Source organism: Procambarus clarkii, chromosome 48 (assembly GCF_040958095.1).
Source record: "Procambarus clarkii isolate CNS0578487 chromosome 48, FALCON_Pclarkii_2.0, whole genome shotgun sequence".
Taxonomy (NCBI): Eukaryota; Metazoa; Arthropoda; class Malacostraca; order Decapoda; family Cambaridae; genus Procambarus; species Procambarus clarkii.
Genome location: NC_091197.1, coordinates 5,975,743 through 5,993,096, shown reverse-complemented (window position 1 = coordinate 5,993,096; position 17,354 = coordinate 5,975,743). Strand labels below are relative to the sequence as shown.

Sequence of the window (17,354 nt, the reverse complement as noted above, 5' to 3'; positions counted from 1 at the left end):
GCATAGGTTCGTGTTGCACCTGACGCAATGTCACTCGATAAAGCGATGAGTACTCGAGTTCATTTTCATCACACATTTAGCTAATACCATATTTGTTTATGTTAATTATATGTCCCATAGTCATATTTTGTGTATGATTATTATGATTTATTGTGTATGTATATGTAGTACGGAAGCATCAGAACGAGCTCCATGAGCTTTCCCTTTGAATATCGGCAAAGATAGAAAGCCACGTTAATTGATTGGTGGTCATTAAGTGAGGTTTGTTTCCCCAAGATAAACCATTATCAAGGAGCTAGATTATTACATGTCTCTTTCAATTAGCTTTTGTATGACACCAATTGAAAGTAGTTATCAAAGAAGGCACTAAGCTGGGAAGATTATGTATTACTGTCTGAGTCACAAAGTATTCAAAGGACACTAAATATCACTCAAGATGCCAATATGGAACGAAGTACATAAGGCGAATGATATCAAAGGCACAATTAAACCCCATATACATTCGTAAACAAGTTATTGAATAAATTTCTGTTAAACAATGTCAACGATGTTTCCATGAAACATAACTTCCAAAGAAATTGTTACTTGCCATTGGATACTCCAGTAAATGACACCACCTAAAGATTCTCTAAATTTTGCATAAGGAATTCTCAGATCAAGAAGATCCTGAAATTGGGAAATTCCTGTCCAAGACTAGCCATCCTCGGTGAGGCCTCCCTCGACAGCCATACTGGAGTACGTGTACCGCTGCTCTGGTAATCGCATATCCCACTGATAACTTTCTGCAAGCCATTTACCATATTCAAATAGGGGATTTTGCACTGCAGAAAGTGGTCACGAAAAAGTAACACTTTCCTTTCAGATATGTAAAACCAAAAATTAAAAGAGCAAAAATCAAGCCTTAGCCCAATACATAAGGTCTCCAAGACCTATCCACTGTCTATCAAGTCAGACCATAAACACAAACTAGCAAATAGCTCCTTGACAGTCTTTTTTGTATACGGAGCAGTGTCTGAAAGATGTTGCTGTGTCTTAGAATGAACATTTTTGAGGTTATCCCAGATTAGATTGCGAATTCTCCAGTGTCTGTCTCCTTTGCACCAGCAGGACATACCTGCAGAGTGAAAGTGTCTCAGGAGTTGTTCTACTCCCCAAGCCCAGCCCCAAGCCAGGCTCGACGGGACATGGACATTTGAACTACTGCACCAATGCAAAATGTTAACCTGTACATAATCTGGTCTATGGAAACTGTAGAACCTTGCCTAGCTTAAGAAAACAGTAGTGTGGTACAGTTCAGTATATGAAATATATATACATTAATTATAATATGAAAAAATGTCTAACGTCATCTTTACCAGGAACGCCTAATTCTTACCTGAAAACACTGTGCACAAAGACTCATGCAAGGTGAAATGCCACACGTTCGACACCGATACGCCACGAAGTTGGCTGTCCAGACCAGACCACAAGTTGTTAGCATTGTCATATCGTCGCACTGGGAAAAAGAAAATTTTATTCTTATAAACAAGTATGTTTATTGAGACAAGAAAAATACACATCTTAAAGGGATAAAGTAGCTTAACCTATTTCTACCCCCCCCCCCTTTTATAAACAATATAAAACCAAAAAACACAGTAAATGTCTGCTTCCTAAACTTTTTTTTTTTTTTTTTTTTTTTTAGCTTTCCACTCTTCTTTAACATACCATTAGACAGCATGACTTGACCTGACTTTTTACTTTAGCATGTCTTTTAGCATGACCTAACCTGCCTAATGGTCATGCTGACCATTAAGCTGATACCATATTCACAGCATGACTTAACTTTTGAGTATAAAGAAAGCAACAGGTGTAATCTTCAGTGCCAACAACGGATCTCCCTCTCATGGCAACCAGGGATATACTGTACAGTACTCATGGCCGCTGGCAAGGGACTAGCGTTGAAACTACAGTATGCGTGTGAGATGTGTGTCAGTATGTTCTAAGTAATACACAATTAAGCCAATCTAAAAAAAAATACATGTAGAAGATAAATGTTTTAGTGATAGAATTTAAAAATTAAAGACAATTTAGTAAAAATAAGTGGCTGCCAAACATATCTGTTAATATGTCTACAAAGTATGGTGTCAGTGTATATAATACATAATGAGGTACAATAAATACTAAAACATACATTTAGCATGAGCTCAAGCTAATACTAAGATTGCCATATCCATAATAGTACAAGATTGTGTGTACTCACCTAGTTGTGCTTGTGGGGGTTGAGCTCTGGCTCTTTGGTCCCACCTCTCAACTATCAATCAACTGGTGTACAGATTACAGATTGTGTACAGGTTGTGTGTAATTACCAAAGTGTAGTTACAGGATGAGAGCTATGCTCGTGGTATCCCGTCTTCCCAGCACACTGTCGTATAACGCTTTGAAACTACTGACGGTTTTGGCCTCCACCACCTACTCACCTAATTTGTTTCAACCATCTACCACACCCAGTTTACAAAAGTGAATTTGCTTATATTTCTTCAACATCTTTGTTTAGTTAGTTTAAATCTATGACCACCATCTTCTTGAAGTTCCAGGTCTCAGGAAATCTTCCCTATCAATTTTATCAATTCCTGTTACTATTTTGTACATAGTGATATCTCCTCTTTTTCTTCTATCTTCTAGTTTTGGCATATTTAATGCCTCTAACCTCGCCTCGTAGCTCATGCCCTTCAGTTCTGGGAGCCACTTAGTAGCATGTCTTTGCACCTTTTCCAGTTGATGTGCTTCTTAAGATATGGGAACCATACCAGCGCTGCATATTCTAGCTTTGGCTTATCAAAAGTCATGAAGAATTTCTTTCGTATTTCGCCATCCATGTATTTAAAAGCAATTCTGAAGTTAGAAAGCGTGCCATAGGCTTCTCGCACAACGTTCTTTATGTGGTCCTCAGGTGATAGTTTTCTATCTAGAACCACCCCTAGATCTCTTTCTTTATCAGAAATCTTTAAAAATTTTCCACATAATTTATAGGTTGTGTGGGGTCTATGTTCTCCTATTCCACATTCCATAACATGACATTTATTTACATTACATTCCCTTTGCCAAGTGGTGCTCCATATACTTACTTTATCCAGGTCTTCTTGAAGGGCATTACAATCATCTAAGTTACTTATCCTTCCTATTATCTTAGCATCATCGGGAAACATGTTCATATACAGTGGTACCTCAGAATACGAGTGTCCCTGTATACGAGTTTTTTGGAAAACGAGCAGAATTTGCTCTGAAAATTTGCCTCGGAAGGCGAGGGTGTTGATACACGTACTGTACAGGCCGACCTAGCTCGTGGTGGCACAGCGATCGGCCCTCAGTTTACCAGTGCCTCTTGCCCAGTGACTATCCCGCCTGAATTCTTCACCAGGATTTTCAGTGTTTTGTTGGATTTTTGGCCGTTTGACCATAAAAGTTGTTATTATATATCTCACCATAGGTCCCAAGAAAGCCAGTGGTAAGGATCAAGGCAACAAAGCGCATGTGAGGATGACAATAGAGGAAAACAAGAGATCATTCGGAAGCATGAAAATGGTACACGTGTTGTTGGTCTTTGTAGGCAGTACAACAAAGCCATGTCAACGATATGCACTATACTTAGCAAGAAAAAGGACATTATGAGTGCTAAAGTGGCAAAAGGCATAAGAACAATCACGAAACAAAGACCACAAATACTTGAGGAAGTGGAAAAGTTCTTATTAATTTGGACACACAAGGAGTTAGCAGGTGATAGTGTTTTAGAGGCCATCATTTGTGAGAAAGCCAGGATATTGCATGAAGACCTTTTAAAGAAAACCCCTGGAACGAGTGCAGATACAATAGACTTTAAGGCAAGCAAGGGATGGTTTGAAAAATTTAGAAAAAGAAGTGGTATCCATAGTATTGCGAGGCATGGGGAGGCTGCCAGCCCAGACAAACCAGTGGCTGAAAGATTTATTGAAGAATTTAAAGAGTTTGCAGAGGCTGAGGGATACCTACCACAACACGTTTATAAATTGTGATGAAACAGGACTGTTCTGGAAAAAGACTGCCTAAGAGGACATACATTACCAAGGAGGAAAAATCATTGCCCGGACACAAGCCTATGAAAGATAGGTTTACGCTTGTGCTGTGTTCAAATGCGAGTGGCGATTTGAAAATTAAACCTTTGCTTGTGTATCATTCTGAAAATCCAAGGGTTTTCAAACAGTATAAGGTGCAGAAAACCCAAATGTGTGTGATGTGGAGGGCTAATAAAAGGGCATGGGTGACTAGGATTTTTTTTCAGGTGAATAAAGTGATGTGCCCTGCCATAGAAAAATATCTGCAGGAGAAACATTTGCCACTGAAGGTCCTGCTTCTCCTTGACAATGCTCCTGCTCATCCTCCAGGCTTGGAAGATGAATTGTTGCACAGATACAGTGAATTTCTCACAGTAAAGTTCCCTCTTCCTAACACCACTCCTCTAATTCAGCCTATGGACCAGAAAATCATAGCGAATTTTAAGAAACTTTATGAAAGGGCACTTTTCCGGAAATGATTTGAGGTGACTGAAGCCACAAGACTCGCCCTCAAAGAGTTCTGGAAGACCATTTTAACATTTGTAGTGCTTTAAAACTCTTTGACAAAGCCTGGCAAGAAGTGACTCAAAGGATCCTGATCTCTGGCTGGAGAAAATTGTGGCCTGAATGTGTGACAGAACCAGACTTTGAGGGGTTTGAGCCTGTAAATGATGTGCCTATTGTTAAGGAAATTGTTACTCTGGGCTGGCAAATGGGCTTGGAATTGGATGGTGATGATGTGGAGGAGTTGGTGGAAGAACACAACGAAGAACTGACCCCCGAAGAACTCCAAGCCCTTCAAAAGGAACAGCAAGAAGACCCAGCTGAGAATGTTTCTCCAGAGGAGGAGGCAGTACAGAATTGCAACCATTAAGAATTGCAACCCTTCTGCAACCATTAAGAAGTGGTGTCAGATGTGGGAAGAAATGCAAACTTTTATTGAAAAGACTCACCCAGAGAAAGCTGTAGTAGGGTATTGCATTAATCTTTTCAATGACAATGTGATGCCTCACTACAGACATCTTGTGAAGAAGGGAAAAACAATCTTCCATGGACAACAAGGGTAAGTAATAACTTGAACATAGTTTTGTAGGTTTATTTAGATGAATTAGGTATAAAATTTAGTTGTAAGTGAGGTTTTTGGGTAGTACAGGAATGGATTAATTCATTTCCCATTATTTCTTATGGGGAAATTAGCTTCAGTTTACGAGTTTTCGGAATACAAGCCGTCTCCAGGAACAGATTAAACTCTTAAATCGAGGTACCCCTGTAATTATGTATTCCATCTGGTAGATCATTTAAGTAGACAATGAGCATTACCAATGTAAGAACTGAACCCTGTGGTACTCCACTTGTGACATTTCTCCAGTCCAATACATTGCCTATATGTATGTGGGAATGATGGGTGGGAATGATGCTGGTGTGAGTGTGCGTGCGTGCGTGCGTGTTCAAAATTTGGGCTTGACATTGGGCTACACCCTTTTAGCCCCCTCTCCTCCTAGTGTAAACCCCTGTGTCCTAGTGTTCATACAGAGTATACCAGTTATCCCCATAGTGTAACCCCCCTATGTCCAGTGCTTATACTGAGTTTACCAGTTATCCCAGAGGGTCCACCACCTCAGGCCATATAGTGTTTCTGACCATAAATACACCACCACCAAGGAACACAGTATTGTTTTTCCTAGACATCACCTTTGGGAATTACTTCCTTGTACCATATGATAACAGAATCCTCATTCTGTTATGTAAATAACAGCACAATAGTATAACAGTAGGTAACAAAGAAACACAGGTTTGCCATATGCTAAAACAAAAGGACAACAACTGGCAACTGTGTGGCTATCCCCAGTGTATAAAAACTTTGCCCCCAGTAAATAGGGACAATATGATTGTAAACAGAGAAACATGGGAGAAATATAAAGCCCTGAAGGAACAAACACAAAATTACATGTATATAAAAATAAATTTCACTTATTATGCAGAAGTGAATAATAATAAAGGATGGTGAAACAGTCATGTTCTTTGGGTATGCAGGAGAGATTTGCCCGATTCGAACATACTAACAGATCTCCTTGATAACATGACTAATGATCATAAAACAATTTTCATGAAGAACCTACCAGCTATTCAGGTAGAATGGGAAGAAACAAACAATAGTGGTGCAAAAGCAGATGCTGTTGAAACTGAAATAACAGAAAAAGTGTAAGAATAGGAAAATTATAACTTAGAATCACTGTATCCAAATAAAGATAACAGAAAAGTCAGTCTAACAGACAGCTCAACCAGTATATACAGGAAAAAAAATACTAATGAGAGAGAATCCAAAAAGACAAACCATATGAAAATAGTATTATGCTAAGGGACTATGGAGCTGGGTGCTGCAGGTATCTCATCTGTTGGATTATCAGGGTTTGGTTCTCCACACTGTTCACATCTGGGGTGTATCCAACATTCTCACAGATAGTCTTTTCCTTTCCATTGAGTCGACCATCAATGGGCCGCCTTCTTCCTGTGGCTTTAAAAGACATTCAGGTGCCCCAAATCTCCCTCACTGTCAGCTTGAAATAAGTGTCTTCCTGTCTATGTGGCTCCATTCCTCGATCTGAGGTCCTTGCAGTGGATGCCTTTAAGCTGGAATGGTTAGGATGGGGTTTATTTACTACTTTCCCATGCTCCAGCTGTTGTCCTGATTCGGCTGGAATCTTACCAGGAAAAAGTGGTCCTTCTGGCTCCTTGGTGACATATCTAGCTGGTTCAAACTTCTCTAGCTCTTTACATCTGACTTTTATGATACATCCCTACAGCCATCTTTATGGTGAGCAGGTGGCTGTAGACAAAAGCAGGTGTCCCCACCTGCTTTTGTATTCCCGGCAGCAGTATGAAGTAGCTTGACCTTCTTTTCTGTTGTCACTTTCTGTTCCTTCCACATCATTCTTCCATCTCTTCTAGTGTTGTCCTTTCGATCCACTCTTGGTTGTTTATCAACAGGCATCTCATGCCTGATACACCAACCTGTCCTCTTACAAAGAATGTCGCATTTTGATCGTATGCATTACATAAGGGCAAAAATTGTCATATTTGAAAATGGAAGCAGCTCGCAAAAGTGACATACTGTCCCATTTTCTGTTTTGGGTCCTCTGGTAAGTTAGGAGAGGACACTTTAATTTTACCATTCTCTTCATGTTGGGAAACCTTAGGAGGATGGGCTGGATATACATCGATGTTTGTAAATAATGCAAAGTTAATGATAGTAAAAATTGAAGAGGATTACAAGGTGCTGCAAGGAGATTTAAAAACAAAAATTCAGGAGTAGGCAGATAAGTCGCTGCTGGGACTCAATCTTAGTGCAAAGTAATGAAAATGGGTAATGGACTGAAGACCTGTATTTAACTGAAACACAAGGGGAAGGCAACAACAAGAATCAGCATGAAAATACTGCTGTAGAAGACATTGAAAACTACAAGCCGATATCAATAGTGTCTTTGATTTGGTAATGGAAAATAATATGATGCGTGTTAAATTCCAGGTACTTTGATAGCATAAAAACTAAGAACTTAAACGTAATACAGGGTACAAGACATTCAGATCTACTCATAAAAAGAAAAACATTCAAGGATCTGGGAATAATGACGTCTGACAACCTAGTGTTTACCGAGCATAACCAAGCCAATATAGTGTTGAAAACCAAGAAAATAATAGGATGGATTAAGGGAACCTTCAAATCCAGAGATTCCACCACAACGTTCATACTATTCAGAATCACTTCTGCTATCCTGTCTCGAGTACTGCTCGGTACTTGCTTGCCCTCCTTTCAGAGGAGGAGGAGGAGATTACTCACAGAGGGAGACAGACAACATATTCAGAGCACACACAGACCCAATAAAGCATCTAAATTATTGGAGCTATCTTAAAGCTCTCAAAATGTACTCTCTATAAAGGAGATGAGAGGGGTATCACAATATAGTATATACTATACATAGAAGATACTGGATGGCCAGGTCCCAAAGTTATACAAATGAAATAACAATATACTGGAGTGAACTATGGCAGAAAATGCTGAAGAGACATACAGTATTGAAGAGTATAGGTGCCATTAGCACAATCAGAGAACTCTATGAATATCAGGTCCATGGCTATTCAATATCCTCCCAGCAAGCATAAGAAATATTGTCGGAACAACAGTTTCTACAAGAAGTGCTGGACCAAATGGGTTGTAGTTATGTGGGTTTGAAGATGGCTCCTGTCAACCGGGAATGGACTCAAGTTATCACAAGTTTGGCCCCAGATTACGCTTGGGAAGAAGAAGAACTCTTGAGACCTACTCCAGGTAGTGTATGATTCAGGTAAAGAGTTCTAAAAATGACAGCAGCTACTATCACAATATATTACCAAGACAAATATGTTAAATGTATAAGTAACAAAGCTTGCTCTGAAGGATATATGACTAGCAAACAGTTCAATAATGACATCAAAATACAATACAGTATTCTTGATAGAGATGCTCCCACTGCCAGTCTTCCCAAACTCTTCAGTTAATCCCGGGCAATTTTTTAACTCTTGCTAGTACTGAATACTAAACAAGCATTCTGCCTGTGCAATGGTGACCAGTAGTGTAGAAGATTTAAGCCAGATGAAGATATTCAGGAACAAAGTGTAGAGTTTCAACTTGTGAAGGCTGTTTAACAGTTGAAGTGGACACTGAAGTGTCAACACAACTGAACAGGATAAACACACACACCTGCAAAGAGAAGGGAAAGAAATATTTGAAGTAATTTCAGGTAGATTGCTGCAAACAATAATGTGGCAAACAATAATGTGGCAAATAAATAAGGCAAACACTGTAACAGCAGAGGATTCCAGGAAGCAATATACAAAGAGTAAATGGGATCACCTATGAATTACCTCTTAATAATGACAAATTTTCCCTAATTCAGCAAACAGGGTGAGGAAACTCCCTGGACCTCATAGTGTGCTCAATGATGAACTGATAAGAAACATTGTGTCAATTACACATTACTGTACTTGGATAACAATATAATCAAGGTTGAGACGTACTTCCACAACAGATTTGTGCAGCCAATCACAACACCTTGTCAGCGTAGTTGGCAAATTTGATTTTTATATTAGACTCGTGGACAGGGACGCTAATACATCACAAAACTCACAAATAACTTGCATGAACTATTTAAGCAACACAAACCTGAGTCAGTGCCTCAAGATGATAGGGCACAGTGGCACTATAAAAACTGTATACGTAAATCACATCATGCCATTAAAAAAAGGAAAATAAGAACAGCACTCCCTCTACACACAAATAGCAAATCACAAAACTACTCAAACAGCCAGTGGTCCTTTCTTCCTGAACAAAACAGAATGACTCAAGAAATATAGCTTTTGACTTAAAATTTAAATTATATAACCCCCCCCCCCAAAAAAAATAGCAATACTGTACTAAAGAAATCAAATAATTTGTTGATGCAAAATTCAAAGTAAATACTGTACACATAATATCGGACCCTTGTTTAGGACTAAGGCAGATGAAACATTCACTTACAATGATAAAGAAGTTAAGTGAAATGTACTGATGACAATAAAAAAATATTTAGGCTAAATGAACAACACTGAAGATTGATAAACCAAACTATTCTTCATGTACATAACCCTAACTTCAATTTACATTTTAAATGTCACCTAAACGTCCTCCACCAACAACATCCTTCAACACAAATGTTCAACATCAAACAGTAGAAATACCATGAAGACTAAACCACACACCAGAAGATGGGGAGACGACGACGTTTCGGTCCGCCCTGGACCATTTTCACAATCGACTTGATAATGGTCCAGACGGACTGAAACATCGTCATCTCATCATCTGGCATGTGGTTTAGGCTTCATATCTTCAGCCATGTTATTGTGACTCACTGTCTGCAGTAGAAATACAATACTGTATTTCAAAATAAGATTTTAAAAAACACAAAGAAGCTGTCACAGATGTAACAAAAATTACAGGACAAATTCCTTTAGAACCAAATGATGCCAAACCAATACTGGTACTTTTTAAAACACTAGGCCTACTAATATCTAAGGTGGAATGTTATACATTGACTTCCTTGTTTCTTTTTGAAGAAGATGTTAACTAGGAGAAAGCGTAGATAACTTTTACTACGAGACGCCATTTAATAAAACATTAAATTATTGAGACTGATTAAAATCACTCATTGTGCTCCCTGGAGTGCAGACGAGAGATAATCTACACCACAGGAACCCTAGAATAAGAATAATATAAGCTTTGAGGGGCCTAAAACTTCCAACACCCTCCTCCTGAATGTAAGAGTCATTATCAACACACTTCTGTACACAAAAGGGAACCAGGTAAGTACCTACAAAGTCAACCTAGCCAGTCAGGGTGAGGGGTCTACATCAGATTGTAAGTTCCAAGCATCAACAGTTTTGTTGATCAGGCTGTCAACAGAAAGACTGATCAGAGATGTGGTTCCTACGACAGTGACCCATTCATTGAACAAGCACATGGAGGTAACCACAAAGTTGCAGTAAAAATTTAGTATAATCATCTAGGAAGTACTTATTTCCTAATATAAACCATTATGGAAAGATAATTATGGACATAGGCCACAAACTGTGGAAAAGCCATACTCAACGGAAGTTTGGAGTTGGTGGAATGACAGTCTTCCGGGGCCCAGCCCTCCCGACCAATGAATAGCAGCCCTGACCTCTTTCAACCACAAGAAAAATAACTGGCAGTTAGATGCAATCAGGGTCTCCAACACTCGTTCGCCAAATAACCCCTGGAAGGAGCCGCTACTATGAATGTCTCCTAATTATCAACCGCCTTAACCACTGACTCCATAATTACTCACATTTTCCAAACTAAATAAGGCTTTTACTTTTATAAAAGATTGTAAATATTCCCAACCCAATTAAGTTCATGGCAACACAAATACCCAGTACAGTACAGTACACAAGTCGAGCCTGGCCTTGGGCCGGGCTTGGGGAGTACAATAACTCCCAGAACCCCATCAAGCAGGAATCATTAAGTACTATAGAATAAATAATAATCATAGATAATAATAAGGATATAAATAATTATAAATTACATTACAGTAATGATAATTATGTTGACAACACATGGGATACAGTAGAGGGTAACAAGGCTTGAAGGAAGCATGATGTATATACTAAATATATTTGTATAAAATGTATATGACGATTTGCAAGAAACAGTACAGCTGGACTTAAGAAGCAGTGGGTTGTTGCTGTGAATGACTGCTGGAGTGGGGTGGTGAATGAGGAACATTATACATCTGGTTTTATGAAGTGGGCTTGATCGGATCTGGAGGGGGTTTCGGAAATTCTTCTACTTCCCGGCAATATTTGTAATGCTTGCTGGGAGTGTGTGTTGAATAGCTAGAGACATCCAACGTTCAGACAGTGCTCTTTGATTGTGTCTATGGCTCCTCTGCTCCTCACTGATTCTTCTCTGCAATTCCTTTTGTATCTTTTTCTCTAGAATGTTGTTATTCTACTAAGCAAATGTGGTACCTGGCCTTCCAGTATCTTCCAAGTATATATTATTTGATGCCTCTCTCATCTCCTTTTCAGAGAGGACATTTTGACAACTTTTAGACAGGCCCAATAGCTTAGGTGCTTTATCGTGTCAATGCATGCTTTATATGTTCTTTGTATTCCCTCTATTTCAGAAATCTCTATTGCTCTGAAAGGAGAGCCGTGCAGCACTCAAGACAGGACAGCACAAGTCATTTAAATAGTACTAGTATTGGCATTGTCATCAGATCACCAATTTGTTTTGAGAACAAATTGATAGTTCTCAAAAATACATCCTATCATTTTCTTAGCTGACACGATATTTGCTTGGTTATGCTCACTGGATGTCAGATTTCTTCTGAAATCTAGTTTTCTTCTCCAGGTTTTCTTCTACAGAGGAAATTTTCATGCTAATTTTTGTATCGTCTGCAATGGACGACACAAAGTTGTGACTAGTATTTTTGTCTAATCAGTATCGGATATAAGTATGAGAAAGGGCAGTATCGTGAGGACTGTGCCCCTTTGCTGTAGATGAATGCTGGAGTGTGGTAGTGCTGCTTTCTCGGCAACACTATTGAATGTTGTATTATGACTGAAATAATTAAAACAAATAATATTGGATTCTTTTTTTTTTATTCACTATGATATGCATAATTTTTCTTTAGGCGATACGTAAAGAAAAATTTGTTATATTATTATTACTATAATAATAATTATAATTATAATAATTGTTGTAATTAATAATTATTACTCTTCCTTCTGCTTGGTCTTGAAGGAAGCCGGCCTTGGGTGAAAGGGGGTTGTGACGATCTCTGTCTGGAACCTGCAGGTGTGAGACTCTTAAGTCCACCTTCTCGGACTTGTGCAGCCCAAGCTCTGCTTTGGTAGGCTGGGGTCTGATGTGAGAGTATGATCTCTAAGATTCTCCCACAGCTGACTTGAATGGCTCATTGCAGTGCACTGTGCACCTAGTCGTGCACGGGGCACTATCTATGTTAACCCTGGAGGTAAACTGTCACGTTGGGTGTCCCCAGGATGCCCACATAACCAGGAATACTTATAGAATACGGAGGCCGTCGTATGCCCAAAGGTAAATTAGATACAAGGAAATTAAGCATACTTGCCATAGGGTCAGTGAGTACACAGGGGAAGGTGCAAGGCGTGGTAGAGAGGTGACGCCAGCGAGACAAACAGATAAGATCTGACCTCTGGGGTCAGCCTCGACCAGCGCTATGGAGAATAACTATAACGTGGTCGTGACGTGTTCATGACGTCGCCACTGCTACCGATCATGTAACGATCAGTATCATTGGTTCCCGCTCTTTTGCTGCAACGCCATTGGTCAATTGTAACTCACTTGTGTTTGTGCTACAACGAGGAGCCTGGCATCTCCTTGCAAGAGAACAGTATTCACATGAGGAAGTCCGTACATGGTGGGTCGTGTCCTTCTGTCTATTCGGCCAAATACACAGAAAATTGTCCATTCCTCACTGTCACGTTAAACTCAGCGTCTTCTTGATATACCAACACTCGTACGGAATCGAGATCATGACTATATTGTTAAGAAATCATATAGAGTGAAGAAAGTCTGCGAATCACCAAAGCGAAACAGACTGGTATCGTGTAACCCTTGGTGACAAATTGAGATCGTCTGTGAGTGACCTAAAGTGAAATAAGGCAGTGCCGCTGCATAAGTAATCTGTGTGTGACTTTACCACAGAGTACTGCATGGCATCATATAATCAGCCACCACCAGCCACCACTCACCAGCCGCCACTCAGTCCAGAGCATGTAGCTGCCTCAAGCCGCCCTACCCTCACTGTACTGTACTACGTGACGTCACCACCCTTGCTCACCGCTAGTGCCATCAAGTGTGTGCATGTGAGTGTGAGTCTTAAGCATACAGCACGCACTCCTATGCGAGTACCCTTCATGCCAAGTACGGTTTGTTGGGAAAGCCTGTCGTCAATGGTCTCACATCATAACGAGCAGAACCAGCTGTCAGGTCACCTACGAGTTCTTGCATAAATGTGCACGAGTGAGTGAATGTATGGGAGAGGTAGCCTACCTGTACGTACAAGATCTTGAGTTTTGTTATTGTGTGATCTGTGTGTTGATCTGAGGGATCAACCACAGTTCTCACCTTCTCATACCTGACACAGGTATGGGTGGAGACCTAGACACCCAACGATGTATGCGTGTTTATCTGTGTGGTACCACAACATTACACTCATCTGTGAATGCGAGTTTCACATAGACCACACATTTAGTTATTGTGTGACATAATTATTGTGCACGATTATTGACTGTCCCATTGACAGTGTCATTGTGATTTATTGTGCATGATCATCATTACCCGAGTATCCTGTTGGAACTTTTGTGACCCTTTGCACATTGGCAGTTAGGTTTGCCGTGCTAATGATTGGCTGTCAATTGTGTTAAGTTAGGTGTTTCTCCACGAGTGGATCCGAATCGATTAGTCAGACGTCAAGAGTCTCGCTAATGCAACCATAGCCTTTCTGACGCCAATCTAAAGTAAATCAAGCACCCTTTGTATTAGTGGTTAGGTTTGTAAATAAACTCCTGTACTGTTAAGCTTTATGCAGTGTTTCCATTGAACCAATTCTGAATACTGCTAGCTATTACTAAAGCCTTCAGCTCCAGGTGTCTTCAACACAGAGTTGCCTATTTTTCACTAATTTATAAATGTGATAAAAGTGAAGATAGAAGATAAATGTGACCCTAGGAGTACCTTAAAGTGTTTCAAGCATTGAGGAGATTCCAACGATCAACGTGGATCAGGACCAGGTGAGACTAGTCTGAGAAGAGACCATCAAGGACTAACTCAACTTTGCTCCCAGGCTCTGTACAGTTGCTCTCTTATTTTCTCTGCTGATTCCAACAGCTTTGTGAAGCGTCTGCCACATGTACATTGGTGACATACGCATTGCAGTCGGGAAAGCAAAATAGAAAACCCTACAGGAGGCTGGGGTTGTTCTTGCTCTTGCTGAGGTAGTTCTTCTCCGGCCCCGACCATCACGGTCTCCGGGTTTGGAGTCCCTGTGCCTTCTTTTACCAACTTCTAGGTTAACTCTGGAACTATAGCCCTTAGGGCAGTTCGTTGTTGCCTTCAACCTTGTTCTGGCAGTTCCTGCAATGGCACTGGAATCAATCGTATTGGCGTTAGCCTTTCTATTGGAGACGTTCGGTGCTATGAAGGGGGGGGGGGGATCTGCTGCTTGGGTGACAGCTGCTCCTCCATATTGACCTACCCTGACTTTGCGTCCTAGAGAGGCCACTCCAGACCAACAATCAGAGCATGACTCCATAGTCTCCTATGACTGATACATGCCTACTAGTTGATACCTCTGTATGATGACCAAACCACACATCAGAAGGTGAAGAAATGACGATGTTTTGTCCGTCCTGAACCATTATCAAGCCGTGTGTTGCTTGATAATGGCCCAGGATGGACCAAAAGGTTGCCAAGAGGCCATATACAGTATTTAAGCTACCTAAACAAAGCTGCCAAAAAATAATCAGAAAATTCAATTTTGCAGAGTGGTAGATGGATGGAAGAAGTTAAGTGAGAAGGTGGAGGCGGCCAAAACCATCAGTACTGTAGTTTCAAAGCGTTATGACAAAGTACTGAGAAGACGGAAAACCATGAGTATAGCTCTTATCCTGTAGCTACACTTATGTGATTACTTAGGGTAATTACAGCATTACTAGATTATTAGCAGTCATGAGAAGATGAACCTTGTCCATCCAAACAATATTCCCCCAAAATTAATTGTATCTCCATTTACTTCTTAAAATTCTTAAGCCACTTCCAATAGTAGGACAGGAAAAACTCGTTAATAGATTAATTAAGCCACAAAAGAGGGTAGACAATGAGGATAATAGTGACACTCAACACAATGCCCCATACCAACACCCTCAATATACACAGCTACACTGACATCTTGTCTCACCACCTCTGCACCTGACACATATGTACTCACTGTTGGGTACTATCACATTCACAGCTGCTGTAGGAGCTGACTCGCTCACGCCCGCCGCACACCATGGGTGTGCGGGCGTGGGTGTGTGGGTTTTTTCACCATGGGTTCTGAGAGAATGTGCATCTGAGCTCAGCATTCCACTTCACCTGATCTTTCAGGCATCCCTGTGTACAGGAATCGTAGCAGACGTGTGGAAACAGGCTAACATAGTTCCAATCTACAAAAGTGGCAGCAGGGAAGACCCCCTCAATTATAGACCTGTATCATTGACAAGTGTAATAGTGAAAGTATTGGAAAAGCTAATCAAAACTAAATGGGTAGAACACCTGGAGAGAAATGATATAATATCAGACAGACAGTATGGTTTTCGATCTGGAAGATCCTGTGTATCGAATTTACTCAGTTTCTATGATCGAGCCACAGAGATATTACAGGAAAGAGATGGTTGGGTTGACTGCATCTATCTGGACCTAAAAAAGGCTTTCGACAGAGTTCCACATAAGAGGTTGTTCTGGAAACTGGAAAATATTGGAGGGGTGACAGATAAGCTTCTATCATGGATGAAAAATTTTCTGACTGATAGAAAAATGAGGGCAGCAATCAGAGGCAATGTATCGGAATGGAGAAATGTCACAAGTGGAGTACCACAGGGTTCAGTTCTTGCACCAGTGATGTTTATTGTCTACATAAATGATCTACCAGTTGGTATACAGAATTATATGAACATGTTTGCTGATGATGCTAAGATAATAGGAAGGATAAGAAATTTAGATGATTGTCATGCCCTTCAAGAAGACCTGGACAAAATAAGTATATGGAGCACCACCTGGCAAATGGAATTTAATGTTAATAAATGTCATGTTATGGAATGTGGAATAGGAGAACATAGACCCCATACAACCTATATATTATGTGAGAAATCTTTAAAGAATTCTGATAAAGAAAGAGATCTAGGGGTGGTTCTAGATAGAAAACTATCACCTGAGGACCACATAAAGAATATTGTGCAAGGAGCCTATGCGATGCTTTCTAACTTCAGAACTGCATTTAAATACATGGATGGCGATATACTAAAGAAATTGTTCATGACTTTTGTTAGGCCAAAGCTAGAATATGCAGTTGTTGTGTGGTGCCCATATCTTAAGAAGCACATCAACAAACTGGAAAAGGTGCAAAGACATGCTACGAAGTGGCTCCCAGAACTGAAGGGCAAGAGCTACGAGGAGAGGTTGGAAGCATTAAACATGCCAAAACTAGAAGACAGAAGAAAAAGAGGTGATATGATCACTACATACAAAATAGTAACAGGGATTGATAAAATCGACGGAGGATTTCCTGAGACCTGGCACTTCAAGAACAAGAGGTCATAGATTTAAACTAGCTAAACACAGATGCCGAAGAAATATAAGAAAATTCACCTTCGCAAATAGAGTGGTAGACGGTTGGAACAAGTTAAGTGAGAAGGTGGTGGAGGCCAAGACCGTCAGTAGTTTCAAAGCGTTATATGACAAAGAGTGCTGGGAAGACGGGACACCACGAGCGTAGCTCTCATCCTGTAACTACACTTAGGTAATTACACACTACACACACTCGGCAACCCAGGGGGCTGGGTGGCCGAGTGGACAGCACTCTAGATTCATGGACCTAGGGACCGAGATTCAATCCCCGCACCTGGCAGAGACAGATGGGCAGTTCCCTTAACCTGTGGCCCCGGTTA

At 40.3% G+C, this 17,354-nt stretch overlaps 1 protein-coding gene across 1 annotated transcript in view; it reads right to left on the bottom strand.

The window, feature by feature from the left end:
- The window catches only part of Ubr3 (Ubr3 ubiquitin ligase), a 150,521-nt gene that overhangs the window by 72,755 nt on the left and 60,412 nt on the right, over positions 1-17,354 (bottom strand). The window contains 2 exon segments of the mRNA XM_069302505.1: positions 1,376-1,474; positions 1,476-1,495. Coding sequence (XP_069158606.1) covers positions 1,376-1,474; positions 1,476-1,495 — 119 coding nt within the window.